Raw genomic sequence first — 17,843 nt, 5'->3', positions numbered from 1 at the left:
TAATTGCAATTTCCTATTCCTGACAAAAAAAGAAAAACATTTTGTTTCTTTGTTCGAAGTTTAATGCTCTGCTAACTACACAGGCATCTCTAACAAGACAAGACAAACAGCCAAAATATGTATAGTAGATGTTTAACATAGCCCCAGCTTACATGAGCAACAGTTTGGGACAGACTAGCAGCAAACGGTATGCTTGCTTCCACATTTCGTAACCAGACATCAAGTTTGACTAAAAGCTAGAGACTATTTTGACGTGATAAATTCAAAAGGGGAACCTACCACTTTGATGCGCTCAAGCACCATCCCCGATTTGGAGTTCGCATCAATGAGCAGCATATTTCTGCTACCTGCTACCTTTTGTGTCCTATGCCTATGCTCATAAATTTTTGGGCCCTGATGTGCCTTCACGGAGGATAGGCAGCACTGAAGGGATAGTCTTTTTCCTCCTTTACTTCAGTGTCTTCTGCCAGTGGCTCTCCACATTATCACTTGACCTACACCGGAGCTTCCTTAATTTCGGCATGCTGGCGATGGGCTTTGTGTGGGTTACCAACACCCTTGACACAACTGCATATCGCATCAAGTATGCCTTTTTAGGCTCCACACACTTGTCATTGACAAAGAGGCTCTATGGTGAGGTACCTAGCTGCTTATTTGGGAACACAGCGCGGAACAAGACGTAACACAAGAAAACGAAGGTAGACAGGACAGAGCGCTGTGTTCCCAAATATGGATTTGAACCAACTAGCCCAACAGCAAGTGTTGCTAGCTGCTTGTTTTCAAGTGAAAGCATTGCAAAAATTTTATGTAGCTCTTTGAAGCCGGACAAGTTTCTTAATGCAGTTTGCGGTGTCTGCTTCGCTTGCTGCTCTTACCACCGGTGATTCAAAAGGCTGGGAGAAGGTGCTATGTCATGTGCACAGAAAATTTTTTTTTTTATCACAATTCCCTCCAATGCTTGTGTCTTGTTTTAAATTTACTTGCAAACTTCTGATTGGGTCAGATCGCATGTTTTGTAGACAATGCCATTAATGGCCCCACTGTGCAACAAAACCTCATTCTCTCTAAAATTTCATGGCAAGATGTCGAGGCAACTGGGCATTTGGGGCAAATGGAGGAGCGCTTCCGCCTCTGCTAAAAGGCCTGATGTCCAGTGTCCAGCACAAGACTGCTGCTGACATTATTGCAACCCTGCAATGAGGGAAATAAGGCCTCCTGCACTTTGCAATGGATTTGGGGGAGCCTGTGTAGAGTTCGCTTTCATTGAAATTTCTGTACCACTGAATGGTACCACGGAAGCGAACTGTTTCGTTGCATTAAATTACGGCACACGCAGTGCAAGTAAGCGGCAATACAGATGTGTTTCTGTCGAACATACAATCAAATGGCACAATTCCATAAAGAAAGCCCAATTTATGGTCACAGTTCATTGCACTACCTTCTCTTTGTTGTCAGGGTGCCTGCACTGAATGTGAATTGTGGGATTTAATGCCACATTGCGATGCATGGACTATAGGAATATCACAGTGGAGGGCTCTGAATTAATTTAGAATGCCTGGGGTTCTTTAACATGCGCTTACATTGCACAGTACATGGGCATTTTTGTATTTTGCCCCTATCAAAATATGACACCTGTGCTTGGGATCAAACCCTGACATTTAGATTAGCATCCAAAGCCATTCATCCACCATGGCAGGTCCTTCAGTGATGCCTGAGGTCCACTATCTGCACAATGTTTTTGTTGAAAATTATTTATTTTGCAAGCAAAGTCAAGACCTAATCACTGTCACTGTCCACAACATTCAAAGCTAAGGTCAGGCCTTGGTTGCTTCTAACAGCCATCTTGTACGACAAAATCATGTCTTCAATTTTAGGTGACCAGATGCGTTGAAATGTCACAATTTTTGCTTCTTTTATCTCCAATTTCATTTTTTTTTCTTCAACTTCTTGTTCAAGCTTTTTTCTGGAATAAGAAAATAAGAGCACAAGATTACAGCATGCACATAGAGTAGTACTATTCGCATCTATGTAGAATTAAGATGAATGAAAGCAATTCCAGGTGCTCATAAGAGCAATACATAATTGTAAATTACTAGTTAGGCACTCACGCTGCCACTTCAATGAGGTTTTCCACGAAACGGTCATCAGAGAAATACCTTTCTTCATCAAGTTCATCACTGAAAAAAAAAAAATTAAAAAAAATAGCGTTAACAGTATGCAGGTGAGGACAATGGGCCCCTACACTGTGCATATGAAGGGAAAGGCTCCTTTTGCATCTCTGCAGTGATGCTACTGGCAAATTGCAATTCGGAGCAATTTTTGGGGTGCAAAGTTTCTAATCTGGAGTACTTTGGAACACAGGAATGCCGACTTAGGACCAGTATGGAGCCCTTAAATTTTCAATCTAGAGCACTTTGGTGAAATAAGGCATTATATAAGCAGTCTGGAGTATGAGGCTTTCAGTTTCCAAATATCTTAGGTTGGCAAACAATGCCGGAAAAGTTGGTGTGATGCAAAGAGGGCTACACTAAAAGTTTCTCATTATTGCCATAGAATCACACCAAACAGGTCTTCAATTATAAATTTTATGCTGTATAATTAAAAAGAGGATACCTTTGAGATATAAAGCAGACACTCAATTCAAATGTCAAGAGGTCAAAGATTTTTGTCTGAATTATCAGTTTGAATTACCAGACGTACACTTGAACAGTTTACTTTATGGATACATATATATGGTCAGTTAAAAAAATTCCGGGGGTGCGCTTAACTCTGCTTGGATGCAGTAATGCAATGCGTTGCCATTAAAAAAATTTCTTTTAGTGTTTTCTCTTATTTTTACACTTATTTCTTTATTCTTTTTATTCACACTCATTAAATGTTCTTTTTAACTGTTTTTATTTGCTTAGCTCCCTCAATGCTCTCCACTGACCTTATGTCAGCGTAGAGTAGTGGTTAATGTGCTTAGCTAGGACACAGGATTGTGGTTCTATTCCTCACATGGACATGATTTCTTTTACCTTAAGTGTCGGTTCATGCAGACATGCTCTTATGACAGTGCCAACACATGACAGTGCCAACACACTCTAGTGATGCCGCTCGTGAGACAAGAAATGCTTAAACATTAAAACAGTAAGGCCTACCATGGCCTCCATCACGGGTGCAATGCGGTGATTAAGGCTGGCTTCACCACACAAACATGATCAACACGTGATGAGCGCACATTTTTTGCACACAAGAAGACCCATGTGGACTTCCCAAGGGGAACACACGTTTGGAAAGAAATGAAAAAAAGGAAAAAAATGACCAACACGCCAACCAGAGTGCAAGATGGCGCACCGCTGGGCTTGGCTCATCAATGCACTGTCAATAGCCACTACTGCTACGGGCTGGTGTAGCAAAAATCAGAAAACAAAACTATGCGGCGACGGGACACTTGCAATTGTCTGAAGTGCCGGTTTGACCACATGCCCACTACTCCCCTTTTCCTGCGAAAGGAATACTAGCCCCACTGGGCAAAAATTTGAATGTGTTGATTTTAGACACCAACTTTTGGTTCTATTCTTTCTTCTTCTGAATGATGCATAAGACATTACTGTACATGGATTACACTATAGTATTCCCCTAGAACCAGTAAATATTTTATAATTCAAATTTTTTTTTGTTCACTTGTTTCCATTTGAACAGCCCAGCAATGGTTATGACGAGTCAAAATTGCATTTAGGGCATGTGAGGGATAAAGAAACTGCAATACCATCACTTCTTCATAGTTTGGTTCACTGCAACGATAAAGCTAGCCTGCCCCGTGAGCCAGAATTGCAATGAGTAAGGAACCAGTGATTATATTGCAATTTTTTTATCCCTCACAACTTTGAGATCACGCCAGTCACTCAGTTGTTGAAATTAAAACAAGTGAAAGAAATTCAATTATAAACAATTAAGCTTTGTAATGGTGCAGTAGGATAGTGCCCTAACCACCAACTCACTGCGGCAGGGCAATGGTGGTACTGCCTTTAAGAAAAACTGTTTTGCTGCAGTTTTATGTTGGTATTCAAGGTATGAACTGACGGCTGCATGGCAAACGGCTCTGATCTTATTAGCATGAGAACTTGCGTGTCAGCATCTTCCTTGGAATTAAGGCTAAAAACAAAAATTTCACTCCAATAACCTAAACTCCATCAAGTTTTTAGCGATGCTGTAAAGTGCTATAGTGACAGCAATACATACAGCTGGCGACTCCGGATGCACTTTTCAATCTGAACAAAGTTCCAGCATTTTAAATACCATTCTGTTATTTCTCCTGCCTCTATAAAAGTTTCTTTTTCATTTTTATTTTAGAAAAATACCTCGGTGTGGTCTCTGCAGGCTGTTTGTACAGCAACGTGGACATCATGTATGTGACTGAATTTAATAATTGAGATAAAGCAGATTACTAAATTCATTTTGTTATTTTCTATTTTTAGGGGCAAAGGTTATATTGTGAAATTGAAGGCCATCGGTATCAGATGTGAACCCAGTTTTTACACCTTCTTGATCGGCAATGTGGTTCAATATATAAAACATAAAAAAAAAACAGTTGAAAGCTCGAAGCACTGGCTTTCCCATATTTCACACATATAAAATGGCATCTCTCATATTTCTTTTGCATCGAATACAGGTTCTGTTTGTGTACCTGATGGTGCTGAAGAAGCCAGGATGACAAGTGCGGCAACAGCATTTTATACATTTTCAATGCAGGAAAGCCAACGCAACGAGCTTTTAAATGTGCATTTTTGACATTGTGCATTTTCGACGGCTGATAAAAAATACAAAATTGGGCTCACCTTCAATGTTTTGGACGAGCATTTTTGCAATACAATCTTGTACCCTAAAATCTAAATTAAATAGGTTGATTGGCTAATTATTGTCAACTGTCTAATTACTGAGCTCTATTTCATACATAATGTCTGCCTTGCTGTACAATCCACCTGCATAGGCTGCACAAACGTTCTCTCATAGTTTTCAAAACAAATTCTGTAAACATTAAACAAAATTTCTCAGTATATATTTGTTCATTAGTTTTCCTTCCAATTGCCTAGAGATCACACTGAGCTACCGGTCCAGCACAAAAGGCACAAGAAACTAGAGTAAAAAGTTGCTGCCACTGTGCAGTCTTATAGACAGGGAAAGCATCAGGTCTTCTTGTTGGGCGAGTTGGTATCTGTTCAATGAAACTATTTGAAAGTGGCAAAAAAATCGCACATTACCAGAGAAGACAATAAGACAGAAAGCCATTGTGAGCCGTGTGTTATTAGGCGCATTCAAATAGTTATGACTACACAGTTTGATAAAACTGAGAGCTCAGGCCCAATATCAGAGCACGTTAACCTCAGCACAATGGATTACCACGTGTGAAGTATGCACTCACAGCTTACCACAACCAAACAGTGGTAAACATAGGCACAAAAAGCATGAAGGCAGGTAGCACGACAGCAACATGGGGACCATACTGGCATATCGGCAAACTAAAAAAAAAAAAAAATCCAATGCGCTAGTACAGTTCCGGATGAACAGGTCGCTCTCCATAAGCCATTCGTGGTTTGTGCTTTTTCTCGGAAAATGCTCATGTGAACTGTTGCCAAACTGTTTAAGTAACCTTATTTAGAGTGACTGTCCAAAATTTGAAAATTTATTACGGAACAAGCTTTCTAGATTCACAATGCTAGATGCAGCACACAACCAGAGAAAATAGGGGGACAAAAATAAAGCCCAGCGCTTCACATGCTACAGAATTGTACAATAGAGTTTACTATCAATACTTCCAAAATTTTATGAAGACAGTTATGCCCTGTGAGCAAGAATGAAAGTAGAACGAAGCCCTGGCCATAAACAGCCCATTTTACACCTGATGCTTATCTCTAATATTTCCCCGCAAATGCACAGAAAGGCAGTTCAGCCAGCTGCTAAACATGCTTTCTCAGCAGACTTACTTGATGAAAAAATAGTAGCCGAAGATCTCTTCGCAGGTCTTAAAAAGGTTATGCTGCTTTTCATCCAGCACAGGCATTGACAAGGCTAGGGTCAGATAATCTTCACACACCTAATAAAAAATAGTGTACGAGATTAGTCGAAGCTAGGGTTGTACAGCTCTCATTACAGAGGAAAGCTGAAAGAGGCCATCATTCTGACAAAAAATGGTCAAATAATGCAGCATGTATTTTATAAAAAAACATGCTCACAGCATCCCAATTTTTAAATTTTGATTTTTATTGATTTTTTTTTACATTTCAAGTAGCCCTAAAACACAGAAATGTCATACCCCCCCCCACCCCAGATACCAAAGTTACCTTCCAAACTCTCTGCAACTCTAACTGCAGCATGCCTAACAACAAAAACTTGATTCTATATAATCATGTCATCGCTTTACTCAGTTTGTAAATATCTCAACGAGTGTGCATGCCTAGACTATTCAAAGGCACTGTATGTCGACTCTGCCCAGCCGACAAACCTAAGGTTTGAACAGAGGACAAATGTTGATTGTTTGCTTCTTGCTTATGATCATATGCATAAATTCATCTAGTTCTGCCAAATCGGAAGACACAGTATGTAGATTAAGATAGTATGGCATTGTATAGTAGTAGGAATTGCAGTAGAGAGGCTGGAGAGAGCATATGCCAGCTACTACAAGTATTCTTTTTGCACCTAAAAAAAGTGCTATCATGAAGTTAGCGATGAATACCTGTTTACCCCAAATTTGTTTAACGTGCCTTCTCTGAGTCGAAGTGCACTTTGCACATTCGTCTACAAACACAATCACCGAGGAAGATAGCAAGGAGGCGGCGCAGGACAAGCGAACAGAACCTCGAAAAGAAAACAGAAACTGGACATCCGAATCTGGACACTGCCAGGTGCCCCCAGCGGCCGCCACGGTAGAGAAACAAGAGTGTGCAGTTATAAGTCCATTAAAGCCACTGCAGTTTAAGGAAAATATTGCTCAGTCAAAAACTTTTTGCCACCCTACTGACCCCATTGCAACAAGGATTTACAGCACTAGCTGTCAGATACCGAGGGCACCCATCATTGCACAAAAACAAATACTATATATGTGATTTAGTCTTCTAAATTTTAACTGGCAGCACATGCACTATCAGTGCTAATTATGACTTCCATTTCTTGAAATATTTTTCAATACTAGCAAGGGGAACATGACGCATCATGGTAAATGTCGCATTTGTCTACTAACTGGGCATCACATTATACCAGCACGAGTTATTTAACAACATTTATTAGAAAGCAGTTTTTCAATAATATTCATTATAGGAAAGTTTCAGGCACCAAGGCCACCGAAATGAAAGCCTCACAGATTACGTGCACTTAAGGAAACATGCTCCTCAAAAACTTTGTTTTCCTAATATTAATGCTAAGTGAATGAAGACTGTACCACTTATAGTTCAAAAAAAAGTTTGTCTTGTCTCTAACATAACACCGTGCACAAAAGAGCAAATTATTGTTATTCCTTTAGCAAGCGCCATTTTAGTGCAATAACATTAAAAATCCGTTCTCTGGAAAATCCGGCATCAGCACTTCGCGTAAAAAATCACAGGCATGGCTCTGGCAGGTGGTAGTTGGCAGGAGGCACAGCCGGGCACTGATTGGCTGGCAAGCTGTGTGATGTTATGAGACCAAATTGGTAGGAGCTGCCAATTTGGGCATCTTTTATGAGATTGGAATATAAACCATCAGGCCCCTTGGAGCCCTGAGTCAGACATGCAAGCAGGCACAGTCACACAGCTTGGTTAAGTGGGGCCTTTTGTCTGTGTTGCTCCTGCCAAATTGGGCAGCATACATTGTATGATATATCAAGCGAGGTAAGCCAGCTCAAATCAAGCAAGCAGCCTAACCATGCTAGCCCACAATAATTTGTGATTAGCCCTAAGATAAACCACCTGGCCATTTAAATACCAAACTGCCATTTTTCAACGTGTATGTCCCCTAAAGTATCGCATGCAGCAGTGTAAATCTTGGAGAGGACTTGGGAGTTCTGACCCCCCCTTCACTTAGGGCAAGGGGGTCACAGCATGTGAATTCCCCTATGATGAGATTTTAGCATATTTGAAAGAACCCTGAGGATTAAAACTAATCTGGAGTTCTCCAAAATATTTTGATCGACTCTTAACACTCTGCCTTTGCTTTTACGGCAGTAGTTACCTACACTTATGCTGTAAATGCAGACTGCAGGGGTCTTTTTACAGTTGCAAGCACACATGCATGTGTGTGCACATATATGCATGCACACACACACACGCAAAAAAAAACTACATACACACCTTTTGAAATTCTGACTCACAGTCAACATATTCTTGTTCCAGTTTGAAAATTGAGTTCATCATGGCACCACATGCCATCTGTTTTGAAAGAACTGATTCTTTCAAAGTTGAACTACAAATGTCACCTTGACACAAGAAAAAAAGCTTCTTAAGTTTTGTGTACACTTGATTTGAAAGTCACAAAATATCTTTTGTGTTACTTAAATTCCAAAATTGCCTTGCAATTAGGTTCCTTGTTGACAATCATGATTTGCCAGGAATTGTACATTCGCAAATCACAATGCACCGCTGCTAAATAAAAAGCTGAATTTGGGCCTTAGTTGTGGACTAAACCCTTTTGCCCAGAATTTTCCAATTAGCTGCATTCCAAAACGCCATTTGCACAACTCGCGAGATGGCTGAGGTGGCCGTAATATTGCGAGGCTCATGTTAGCTGTTCAGGCTAACAACGTTCGTGTAAAAAAATAAAACTTGCAATTTTTAAAAGGCTCACTGAGTTCTCCTCATTACATCCCTCTGTAGGAAATAGCGCATCTTTTGCTACAAAGCCTACCTGACAAGAGGCAACACAAGGTATAATATGCCAACCTACAAAATAGCAAGAAAAAGAGAGATTTCTCAGCATTACTGAAAAGATTGCAGTTTCTAGCAATATGTTAATAAAAGGTACAAACAGATAGTAGTGCAGGCCCAGGCACTAATGTAAATTACAATGAGACAGATGAATTCTAAGAACGTGCCAAATTACTAATGAAGAAAGCAAAAATGAGGTATTACTAATTAATTACTTCAAGACAAAAGTACAGAAGCAGGCAAGCACATAGGTGGAAATAGTGGCAAAGGTGCCAGAAATAACAATACAAGGATTTGTGAGGAAAAGGTAATCAAAGAATGGTGACCTGTTCTTCCACAACCTAACAAGTGGAAGTGGGTATATAAGAAAACCTTACTACAAAGGCTAAAAGTTATATAATTCAGATTGTGTTGCAAACTTGGCACTGTGCAGAATCATGCTGAATATGAAGGTGTTAGGCAAAGTGAAAAGTAGTGGCCACAGCATCATGAAGTCTGCAATGAGCCAAGTTTAAAAAAAAAAAAGCAAGAATGAATTTGTCACAAAGAAAAAAAAGTCTACCAGATATCAGGAAAAGAAATGGTGGAGTTAAAGCATGGCTTGAACCTAGTTTATGACCAAACGTTCTGTTAAGCATGCTTTTGCACAGTTTATCAATGTTGTACATGGTCTGACGGTTTTAATTAGGGAGACAATCAACCTTCACCTTAAGACTAGACGCAATAGCACCTTTAACACCTCATTTTCCTTCCGATTTTTTTTTTTTTGCTGAAATTGGTTTTTGGGAAAAGGAATACGGAATATCTGTCTTGCATTTACACTTAATTAGGTCAAGGTAATTTGGAACCAGCGAGGCAAAACCTGAAGTTGCACCCCGAGTAGTAGAGCTTATGCCATAAAATGTGCAACAGTCCAGGTTCTTATCTGATATTCTCTTTTAGCCAAGGAGGCTATGCATGAATTGCAGTGCATCCAGGTAGGACAGCCAGCAAGAGCATTGCAGCAATTTCCCAAGCAGATAAGGATATTAGTAAGAAATGATAACCAATAGTTCAGTTCCTGAGGCGACAAACAGGCTATGAGGGACGCCGTAGTGAAGAGCTCTGAATGAACTCAGACCAGCTGCAGTTTACTATTTATTTAGCCATTCCATGTCGACGACTGCCATTTATCTCTCAGTTTAAAATTCATGCAATCTTTAGGGTACATGTTTATTTTCCTGAATTCCTCGCTGCAAGATTGTGCAGTCCACGCATTCACTCTTTCCATTTCTACCGATTCTGACGCAACTTGGGACACAAAAAAATTCTGTCATGTCTTTCCACTGTGGTCACAACTGCCTTACAACAGGGCTAATTTAAAATCTATGGGATGAGGCCTTTGTCCCACAGAAGAAAAATCAGATGATGGTATTGGTGACTATGATAATTAGCCAGAGTTCAGTACAAACCCAGTTGTTCTAACAGTTCTGATTTGCGATTCAAGAGTTCTTTTAGCAGCAGACCCTCCATTGCTGCCATGAATTCCTGAAAGAAAAAAATAAATAAAAGGCATTGATTCCAATTAACATCTTTTTTCGCATAAACCTTGAGATACTCAGGTTTATAAAAGTGGACACAAAATAAACTTGCCTGTGTAAATGTAAGCTGAATTGGTAGCAGAAGGCTTCTTAAGGGAGATTCGGCAAGAAAAAGTTGATTCTTGAGGTCTTTGAATTGTTCTAGAAACTGGAATGAAAGAGCAGATTTGGCACCTCAATAAACTTGGTACTTGCAAAACTTGTCTACATAAACCATAGCCTAAAGGAAGAATCCTAGAGGACACTTAAGCTGTGTAACAGTGTTAATGGCTTCCATCTGGGGCTCCATTTGCGGATCTTCATTCATATATATGCACTCTGCTGCTCGCTTAATCTCTAATGCATTAAAGGGACCAGAAAATCTGTTCAAAGGCTCAAAGCGTTTAAAAGCCAGTGATTTATTATTAATGCTTAAATAGTCTGCTTGTTGAAATTCACAGTCCGATTGATCAGCAAGTAGTTATGGTTTTTAGAACTATTCTCTGTCAAGGTAGATGTCACAAGTATGGTGAGGTAATGGCGAGTGACAGGCTGCCGAAAGCTCTCTTCACTGTAGCCATGACAGCCACACTTCTAGTAGCTGTGAAAGTAATCTGCTCATGTTGCTGCGTGAGTCCCTAAGGCATGCGCAAGCGAGGCCCATGACATCGCCGACATGGTTCCAATTCACTGCTGCCACATCTTTCTGCCAGCGGCAGTCACGCTCTGAGCTCTGTGTCCAATACTGTAGACAATGCATACGAGAAGGAGAAGGAAGGCAGTAATTGGCAAATGTATGAGAGGAAGATAACCCACACTCAGGAAAACTGGCGCAACAACCAGAAGTCGCTGATGACGTTATCTAGGCTTCGTGCCGTTGCGCTGCACCACTTGAAGATGTCAGACCAACTAGCCCTCCAGTTCATGTTGCATGACATCATGGGCGGGCTAGTCCCCACGCTGTTTTCTTTACCTTTTCTGGTGTGTTAAAGTGTATGAGTTGAGAGGACTGAGGAGAAACATCATTTTTTACCACCATCACTGATATCAGCAGCGCTAAGCTTCTGCATAGAAGTGATGAGTGATGAGACACCTATTGCTCATCTACTTTATTTAACCACATTACGTGACAGACAACCTGACACAGATATAAAACCCTGCTTTAGCCAAGCAGTAAAAACCTGCCTGTATGGCCAAGGAGTAGCATGTCTGGCTCGGAATTCAAGGGTTTCAAAGGGTTTGATTCCAACCTCACCGGCATCTGCAGAATCAGCCGCATCATGTGACCTCGTGACGTCACACAATTCGCCAACTAATCAGTGCCTGGCCATGTCACTTGCCAACTACCACCTGCCAGATGGATGCCCAGGATTTTTTTATCACAGCATTAACACCATCGCAGCCAACGATGCTGACAACTGGTTTTCTGTAGAACAGAGCCTTTAATGCTGTCACGTTAACAATATGACAAAAAAAGGAAAAACAGGCTAACAATATTCCAGGCACCTTACCGCACCAAAGCTAACATACTAGGCTGAAAACATACACTTGAAAGTGCCTATAATGAATACTTGAAGCAACTTGATACTGTGCCAATGACATTCGAAGTGCATGCAAAGAGAAAGATATGCATGTGAAAATTATTGCAGCAACAAAGGCCTGCATGTATCTCTCCAAAAGGTGGATCTCTCAGCACTGAACCCTATAACACAAAGGAGTATACACATAACGTAAGAAAAAAGCCCTCTGCTAAAATGTCAGGTATTCACCAAGACAGCTACTTCAGTAGTGAGGTGGCTTCACTTCAGTAGAAATGCAGCCATACAAGTTTGACGATGCTAATGTGAATGAACAAGCCAATGAATAACGTGACTGCATGAGCAAACTTTTGTTCACAATTGTTCAACTTCAGCAATGGCTTGCTAGCTTGGAATGTCTGTCCAGACAGCTGCTCGTATTGGCTCAAATCCTATTGCCTGTAAAGGGCAGCCCACATAGAACTAACTTTTATGACAAAATTTGTGCAGTGAACAGAGATGCAGCATTCTAACTGCAGCTGACTCGCTTCCATTACTGCTTTAGCTTTGTGAACGATAGGCACTAATATCCAGGCGATACAGATTGGTGGCAGCTGGTATATTTTCAATGCCAGCTGCCTAACGAAAGCCGCTGAATACACTTCACTGTTTGTTTACCACATTCATTCCATGTGGTTCGGTTTATGTCCACAAGTAACAGTGAACAGAGATGCAGCATTCTAACTGCAGCTGACTCGCTTCCATTACTGCTTTAGCTTTGTGAACGATAGGCACTAATATCCAGGCGATACAGATTGGTGGCAGCTGGTATATTTTCAATGCCAGCTGCCTAACGAAAGCCGCTGAATACACTTCACTGTTTGTTTACCACATTCATTCCATGTGGTTCGGTTTATGTCCACAAGTAACATCGGCTATCTCAGTGGAGGAAATTGCAACCACCTGGGGTTCTTTAGTGTGCACTGATGCTGCACAGTACACAAGTGCCTTGAACTTCACCTCCAACCTGTGTCCTCAGGATCAGCAGTCCCTAACCACTCAGCCACTGTGCCAGGTTATATTCATTCAATGTGGGGTTGACCTCAATGACAAGAAACAGTGCAAAAAAATTAGACATCAGTTTATGATGCAATCTGCTTCTTTTCTTTTCAAGGGATTCTTTTCAAGGAAAACAGCAACCTTTCCTTATCTGGCCACTACAAGGAAGGCTTGCTGTTAGGCTAGTTGGTTTGCCAAACTTTTTAAGTATCAGCCCAGAAAACACCACAGATAACAGCAAGGGCAGAATGGACAGAATGGACAGAGGTACTTATCCATTCATTTCATCCTTCCTGTTCTTGTATGTAGTACTTTCTGTGTCGATGCTTGAAAGACACTGCAGTTAGGCACATAATTCTGCCACCATTTTTCTGACACTTTAATCACACACACACACACACAAAAAATCAGCAATCCAACCACAGGTAAAAAACAAAGGTTCCTGGTAGGTAAAGCAGGCAACATTCTGGCCTCGCTTTATGGGGTCTTCATGGTTTAAATAAGCTGTGATTACATGACCATCATCCTCAAACTCCTCACCAACACTAACAGCCAAAAATTCTCACCTAAGACCCAACACAGCCACAAAACCAGCACCATTTGCAGAAGCACCTAGCCATCAGGAAGTCCGCCATGATCACTAGAAAACACTGGACACTGTGCACTTTGCATCCACATCAAAATCAGTGCCTCAGCAGCAAGCAACTAATTACTCCTGAGGTGTAGTTAACTTCTTGAGTACATAACCATGGCATAATAACCCATGAAGACTTCAAAATTACAAGCTATATATAGAGGACTCTGGTGACGCATGCTTATATAGACATAGTAAGGAAAGTACCAATAAAGGCTATATCAAGGCATGGTTTGTCTTAATCTCTTGCATGCAATGACTACTCTCTATAGGTGACATTCAACCTCTAATTAACATGCAACTATCTCTTTGTCCACTCACATTTTGTTGAAAAGCATTTATTTAAAAGCACAGATACAAAGCAACTGCTACCAATAAATTGTGCTCAAACGATTTTCTAGATTCTTATTACTGATTAACTATAGTAAAATATCCTGCCATCCACAGTGACCAGATAATCAGGTTACATATAGGGAGCTCTATGATTCAGTACCTCTGTCACAGAATTAAGTGAAATAAAGAGTTAATGTAGCTCACCTCCTTAGCACTGCCTTCCATCTCGTGCTGCAGATCCTCATTGCAGTCAAGTGAGTATTTGATGTCTGTGCATAAACGTCTCACAAGTTCAGCTCGAAGATATCTTTCTCGTGCAGCCAAAGCATCAGATTCTGCCTTTTAGAGATATATATAAGCATAGCACATCTTGAAAGTGATCAGTTGTTCACCCAAAGTGCAGTCACATCATTAACGCAACAATGAACAGTTACCCTTGCTGATATGCTGACGAGTTTATAAAGTCACTGTTACATTCTGAAAGTGGGAGCCTGAATTATATGAACGCTGCTACCTTCAAAATACTGTTCAGTTGTGCAACCAAAATAAAAATGGACTTTGATGCAAAGTGCCTTTCAATAACATGTCTTCACAAGTTTCAAAGATCAACCTTCCCAATGTATTTGGCAAAGAGATACATGTATTTTCGGAGATTATCTGAAGTTGTCAAAGCTGGATCTGTAGTAGGACATGGGGAGTATATATTCATCAAATGGACCTAGTCTAGCCTAGAGCTAGGTCATCCTCCGCTCCAAGTAAGATACCTGTATTCTCCTCCTCGCCAGGGTGGTGCAGTGGTTAGGGTGCTCAACTACTGCGCCCAAGGATGCAGGATCGCATCCCTGCCGTGGCAGCCACTATTCGATGGAGGCGAAGAGCAAGGCGCCCATGTGCTGTGCGATTTCAGTGCATGTAAAAGAACCCCAGGTGGTCTAAATTTTCGTAGCCCTCCACTAAGACGTCTCCATAGCCTGAGTTGCTTTAAGACGTTAAACCCCACAAACCAAACCAAACCTCCTCCTCAAGACTACACTATGCCTCTGTATGCTCACAACGGTTACATAAAGGCATATACTGAAATATTCTGTGCAGATACTAGACTATCAATAAAACTTAAGCGAAGCATACTGTTCCCATGCCATCCATTTTTACAGCCATCACACACATTAGCTAGTCACTCTTTAAACACCCTAAGAAAGGTGGAATGGTGGGGCAATTACTTTCTACAAGAAACAAAAAGTAAACCACAAGAAAAAACTGCCACAGATACTGCAGCTAATATTAAGCCATGAATTTTTTTTTTTTTTTCAGGCTGTAAACTCAGCCTTGATTCAGTTACAAAGAAGGTTCACTTATAGTTGTTATTTTTAACCTCCATACAAAGTATGTGCCCAGTTTCTTCAACATCGTTATTGCTTCAGCGATCGTCACTAAGCTACACGAGTTGTAAGCATACAGCAGGAAGTTTAAGGTAATGCCATTTTAAAGGTCAGCATCCACAGTTCAATACAGGTTTATGGTATACAGTGTTTAATGTCTCAAAGCGACTCAGGCTATGAGGGAGAGTGTAATGGAAGCCTCCAGAAATTATTACCACCTGGGGTTCTTTAACATGCATTGATATTTTTTTAACATGCCACTTCCACCCAAAAGCAGGTGCCATGGCTGGAATTCGATCCCGCATCCTTAGGTTCTGCAGTTAAGCACTGCAACAACCGAGCCATCATAGCGGGCAGCAGTTCAGAATATGTATAATACAAAGTCACACATCTGGCCCCAACAGTTAGCATCAAACTGCCCACAGCCCTATTGTGCTTGATATACCAATGCTCTCTTCTTTAAAATGCTGTTGGTGCCAAAAAAAAATTAAAAAAAAAAAAAAAACTTGTTCATTCCAAAATAACAAAATTAAAGTGAACAAAACGAAGACAAAGACTAGTGTTCATTAGGTTACATACCAATTCCAGTTTATGGCGGTTAGTATTAGTGACTACAAATTCTGCTCGCTCCTTCAGTTTTTCAACAACCTCTAGAAGTGCATGCTGCTCCAAGAAGTAGTTGTCAGACCAATCCAACGTGCAAGCTGCAAGGTAATACAACATACTATAATAAGCTTCAAAACAAATACAGTGTGGAAGCACATAGCAAAATGCCAAAAACACTAACGACAAATATCAGTTCCAGCTCGCACCTTTCTTTGTTTCATATCTTAGAAGATATTACAGCAAATTTCACTTACTGCTCTGTGTTTTAGAAAAAGATCTACAGGTCATGTAAGATTCACAGGAGCAGGAGAGGCTTTGGACCCAGCTCCAAAGTATTTACACAATGCCAAAAATAGAAGACATTTGACTGCTGGCAAACCAAGCAGAGCTCACACGAACTATAGTCAGAACTCAAGAAATATGCCGCAAAAGTACTGCAAAGGAAGCCCTCCAGCCAATAGCACTGATATACGTTGTGACGTCAGCCCCCTTGCAGGCATTATTGGCTATGGCAGGTGCACAGAGGTTGATTGTAATGACATGACAACAGGTCGACCCCGCAGCATTTGCTGCTTCGTTCTAGAGTTATTTTGAGTATAACTCCGTGTTGTGCAACATCTCACATTCCATCAGGTTTTTACTCACTGTTCTGGGAGTAAGTATGGCCAGTTTTAAACACTACATATTTCTAGAAAATCATTACAGGGCTATTTCACCTCAAATAGGTGTTTATGCTTTGAAAACAAGGCATATCATAACTTTTATTGAGCAACTTTCATTTCAGTTTCCGGTAACACTGCGACGTCACCAGATGCTTTGAAAGGGGTAGAAAACCGATCATGACGTTAGGGAGACGACTGGGGATTCGCATTTCCGCTTCGTTCTTTTGCCTTCTTCCATGCCTGTGGGATAGCACCTTCAGAAGTGCGGTGAACTCGATTACTGACAGGGACGATTAATAAAAAGTGAACATTTCCAGTCCTAGTAAAAATCACAACCACCAGTCATAAGTTTTCAAATAAAAATGTAAAGCATGATGACAGAAAGAAAATCAGTGCAAATACGCTTACCTTTGAAGACATCGCTAATGGTAAGGTCCATCGTTCACCTTTCAGACACGCAAAACGCTCTGATCTTCTGCAGCGGGAAACCTTGCCTCAACAAGGATTGGAATGGCTTTTCGGATCGATGAGTTACAACGGCACTACTGGCGATTGCAACCAATCACAACTGCACAAATTTTCAAAATTGTGCAGGCGTTCACTGTTCCACGGCCGGTCTCGAGGGAGAGTTCGCGCTCTCTCCCTCGAGACCGGCCGTGACTGTTCGCGCCGTTAACGCTGCGATTAGCAACTTTAGTTTCGCAATTGGCCGCTAGGACCTTTCATGTCGCTTTGTTCTTCTAACATAGCTTCGATATGTTCTTTCCTTTATTTCTTTAAGTGTTAAACAATTAAAGACATCAAATTTTGGTTCCATTATTTTTCTTGTTAATGATGTGTGAGACATTACAGTATATAGATCATTACTTTTCTCTATGACCGTAAAAATTGCTTGTTTCGGTTTCAGTTTCAGCAAAGTGATGGTTGTATGTGAAAATAAAAGATAAGCTATATAATCTTCTTTTATTGTGATCCCTGTTATTTGGTCATAACGTAAGGGGGAGCGCAAATCCATGGCAACAAATGACAGAACACACACCAAGGTATATATAGAATGGTAGCGAAGGCTGGGCCCAAAAACGGTCTAGCGCGACAGCAGCACAGCAACTTTGGGGGGGCCGAAACACTTAGATAATGAAATTCAAAAGCACAAATAAAAACGCTATAAGACAACGTAAAGAAATAAATATTTTAATGCCACGTTTTATAAAATAGGTA

General features: G+C 40.7%; 1 protein-coding gene across 1 annotated transcript; it reads right to left on the bottom strand.

Annotated features, from left to right (window-relative positions):
• Positions 1–1,735: 1,735 nt before the first annotated feature.
• Positions 1,736–17,288, bottom strand: LOC146205214 (uncharacterized). Its single transcript, XM_084589919.1, has 9 exons — positions 17,034–17,288; positions 15,937–16,061; positions 14,183–14,317; positions 10,509–10,604; positions 10,328–10,403; positions 8,304–8,428; positions 5,967–6,076; positions 2,109–2,177; positions 1,736–1,963 (listed from the first exon to the last, which is right to left on the bottom strand). The coding sequence occupies exons 1-9, from the start codon at positions 17,062–17,064 to the stop codon at positions 1,777–1,779; spliced, it is 954 nt and encodes a 317-aa protein (XP_084446045.1). The 5' UTR covers positions 17,065–17,288; the 3' UTR covers positions 1,736–1,776.
• Positions 17,289–17,843: the final 555 nt, after the last annotated feature.

This window comes from Amblyomma maculatum, chromosome 1 (genome assembly GCF_055883805.1).
Source record: "Amblyomma maculatum isolate TAMU_Amacu chromosome 1, ASM5588380v1, whole genome shotgun sequence".
Classification (NCBI taxonomy): Eukaryota; Metazoa; Arthropoda; class Arachnida; order Ixodida; family Ixodidae; genus Amblyomma; species Amblyomma maculatum.
Note: the sequence above shows the minus strand (reverse complement) of the source record. Positions and strands in the feature narration are given on the sequence as shown.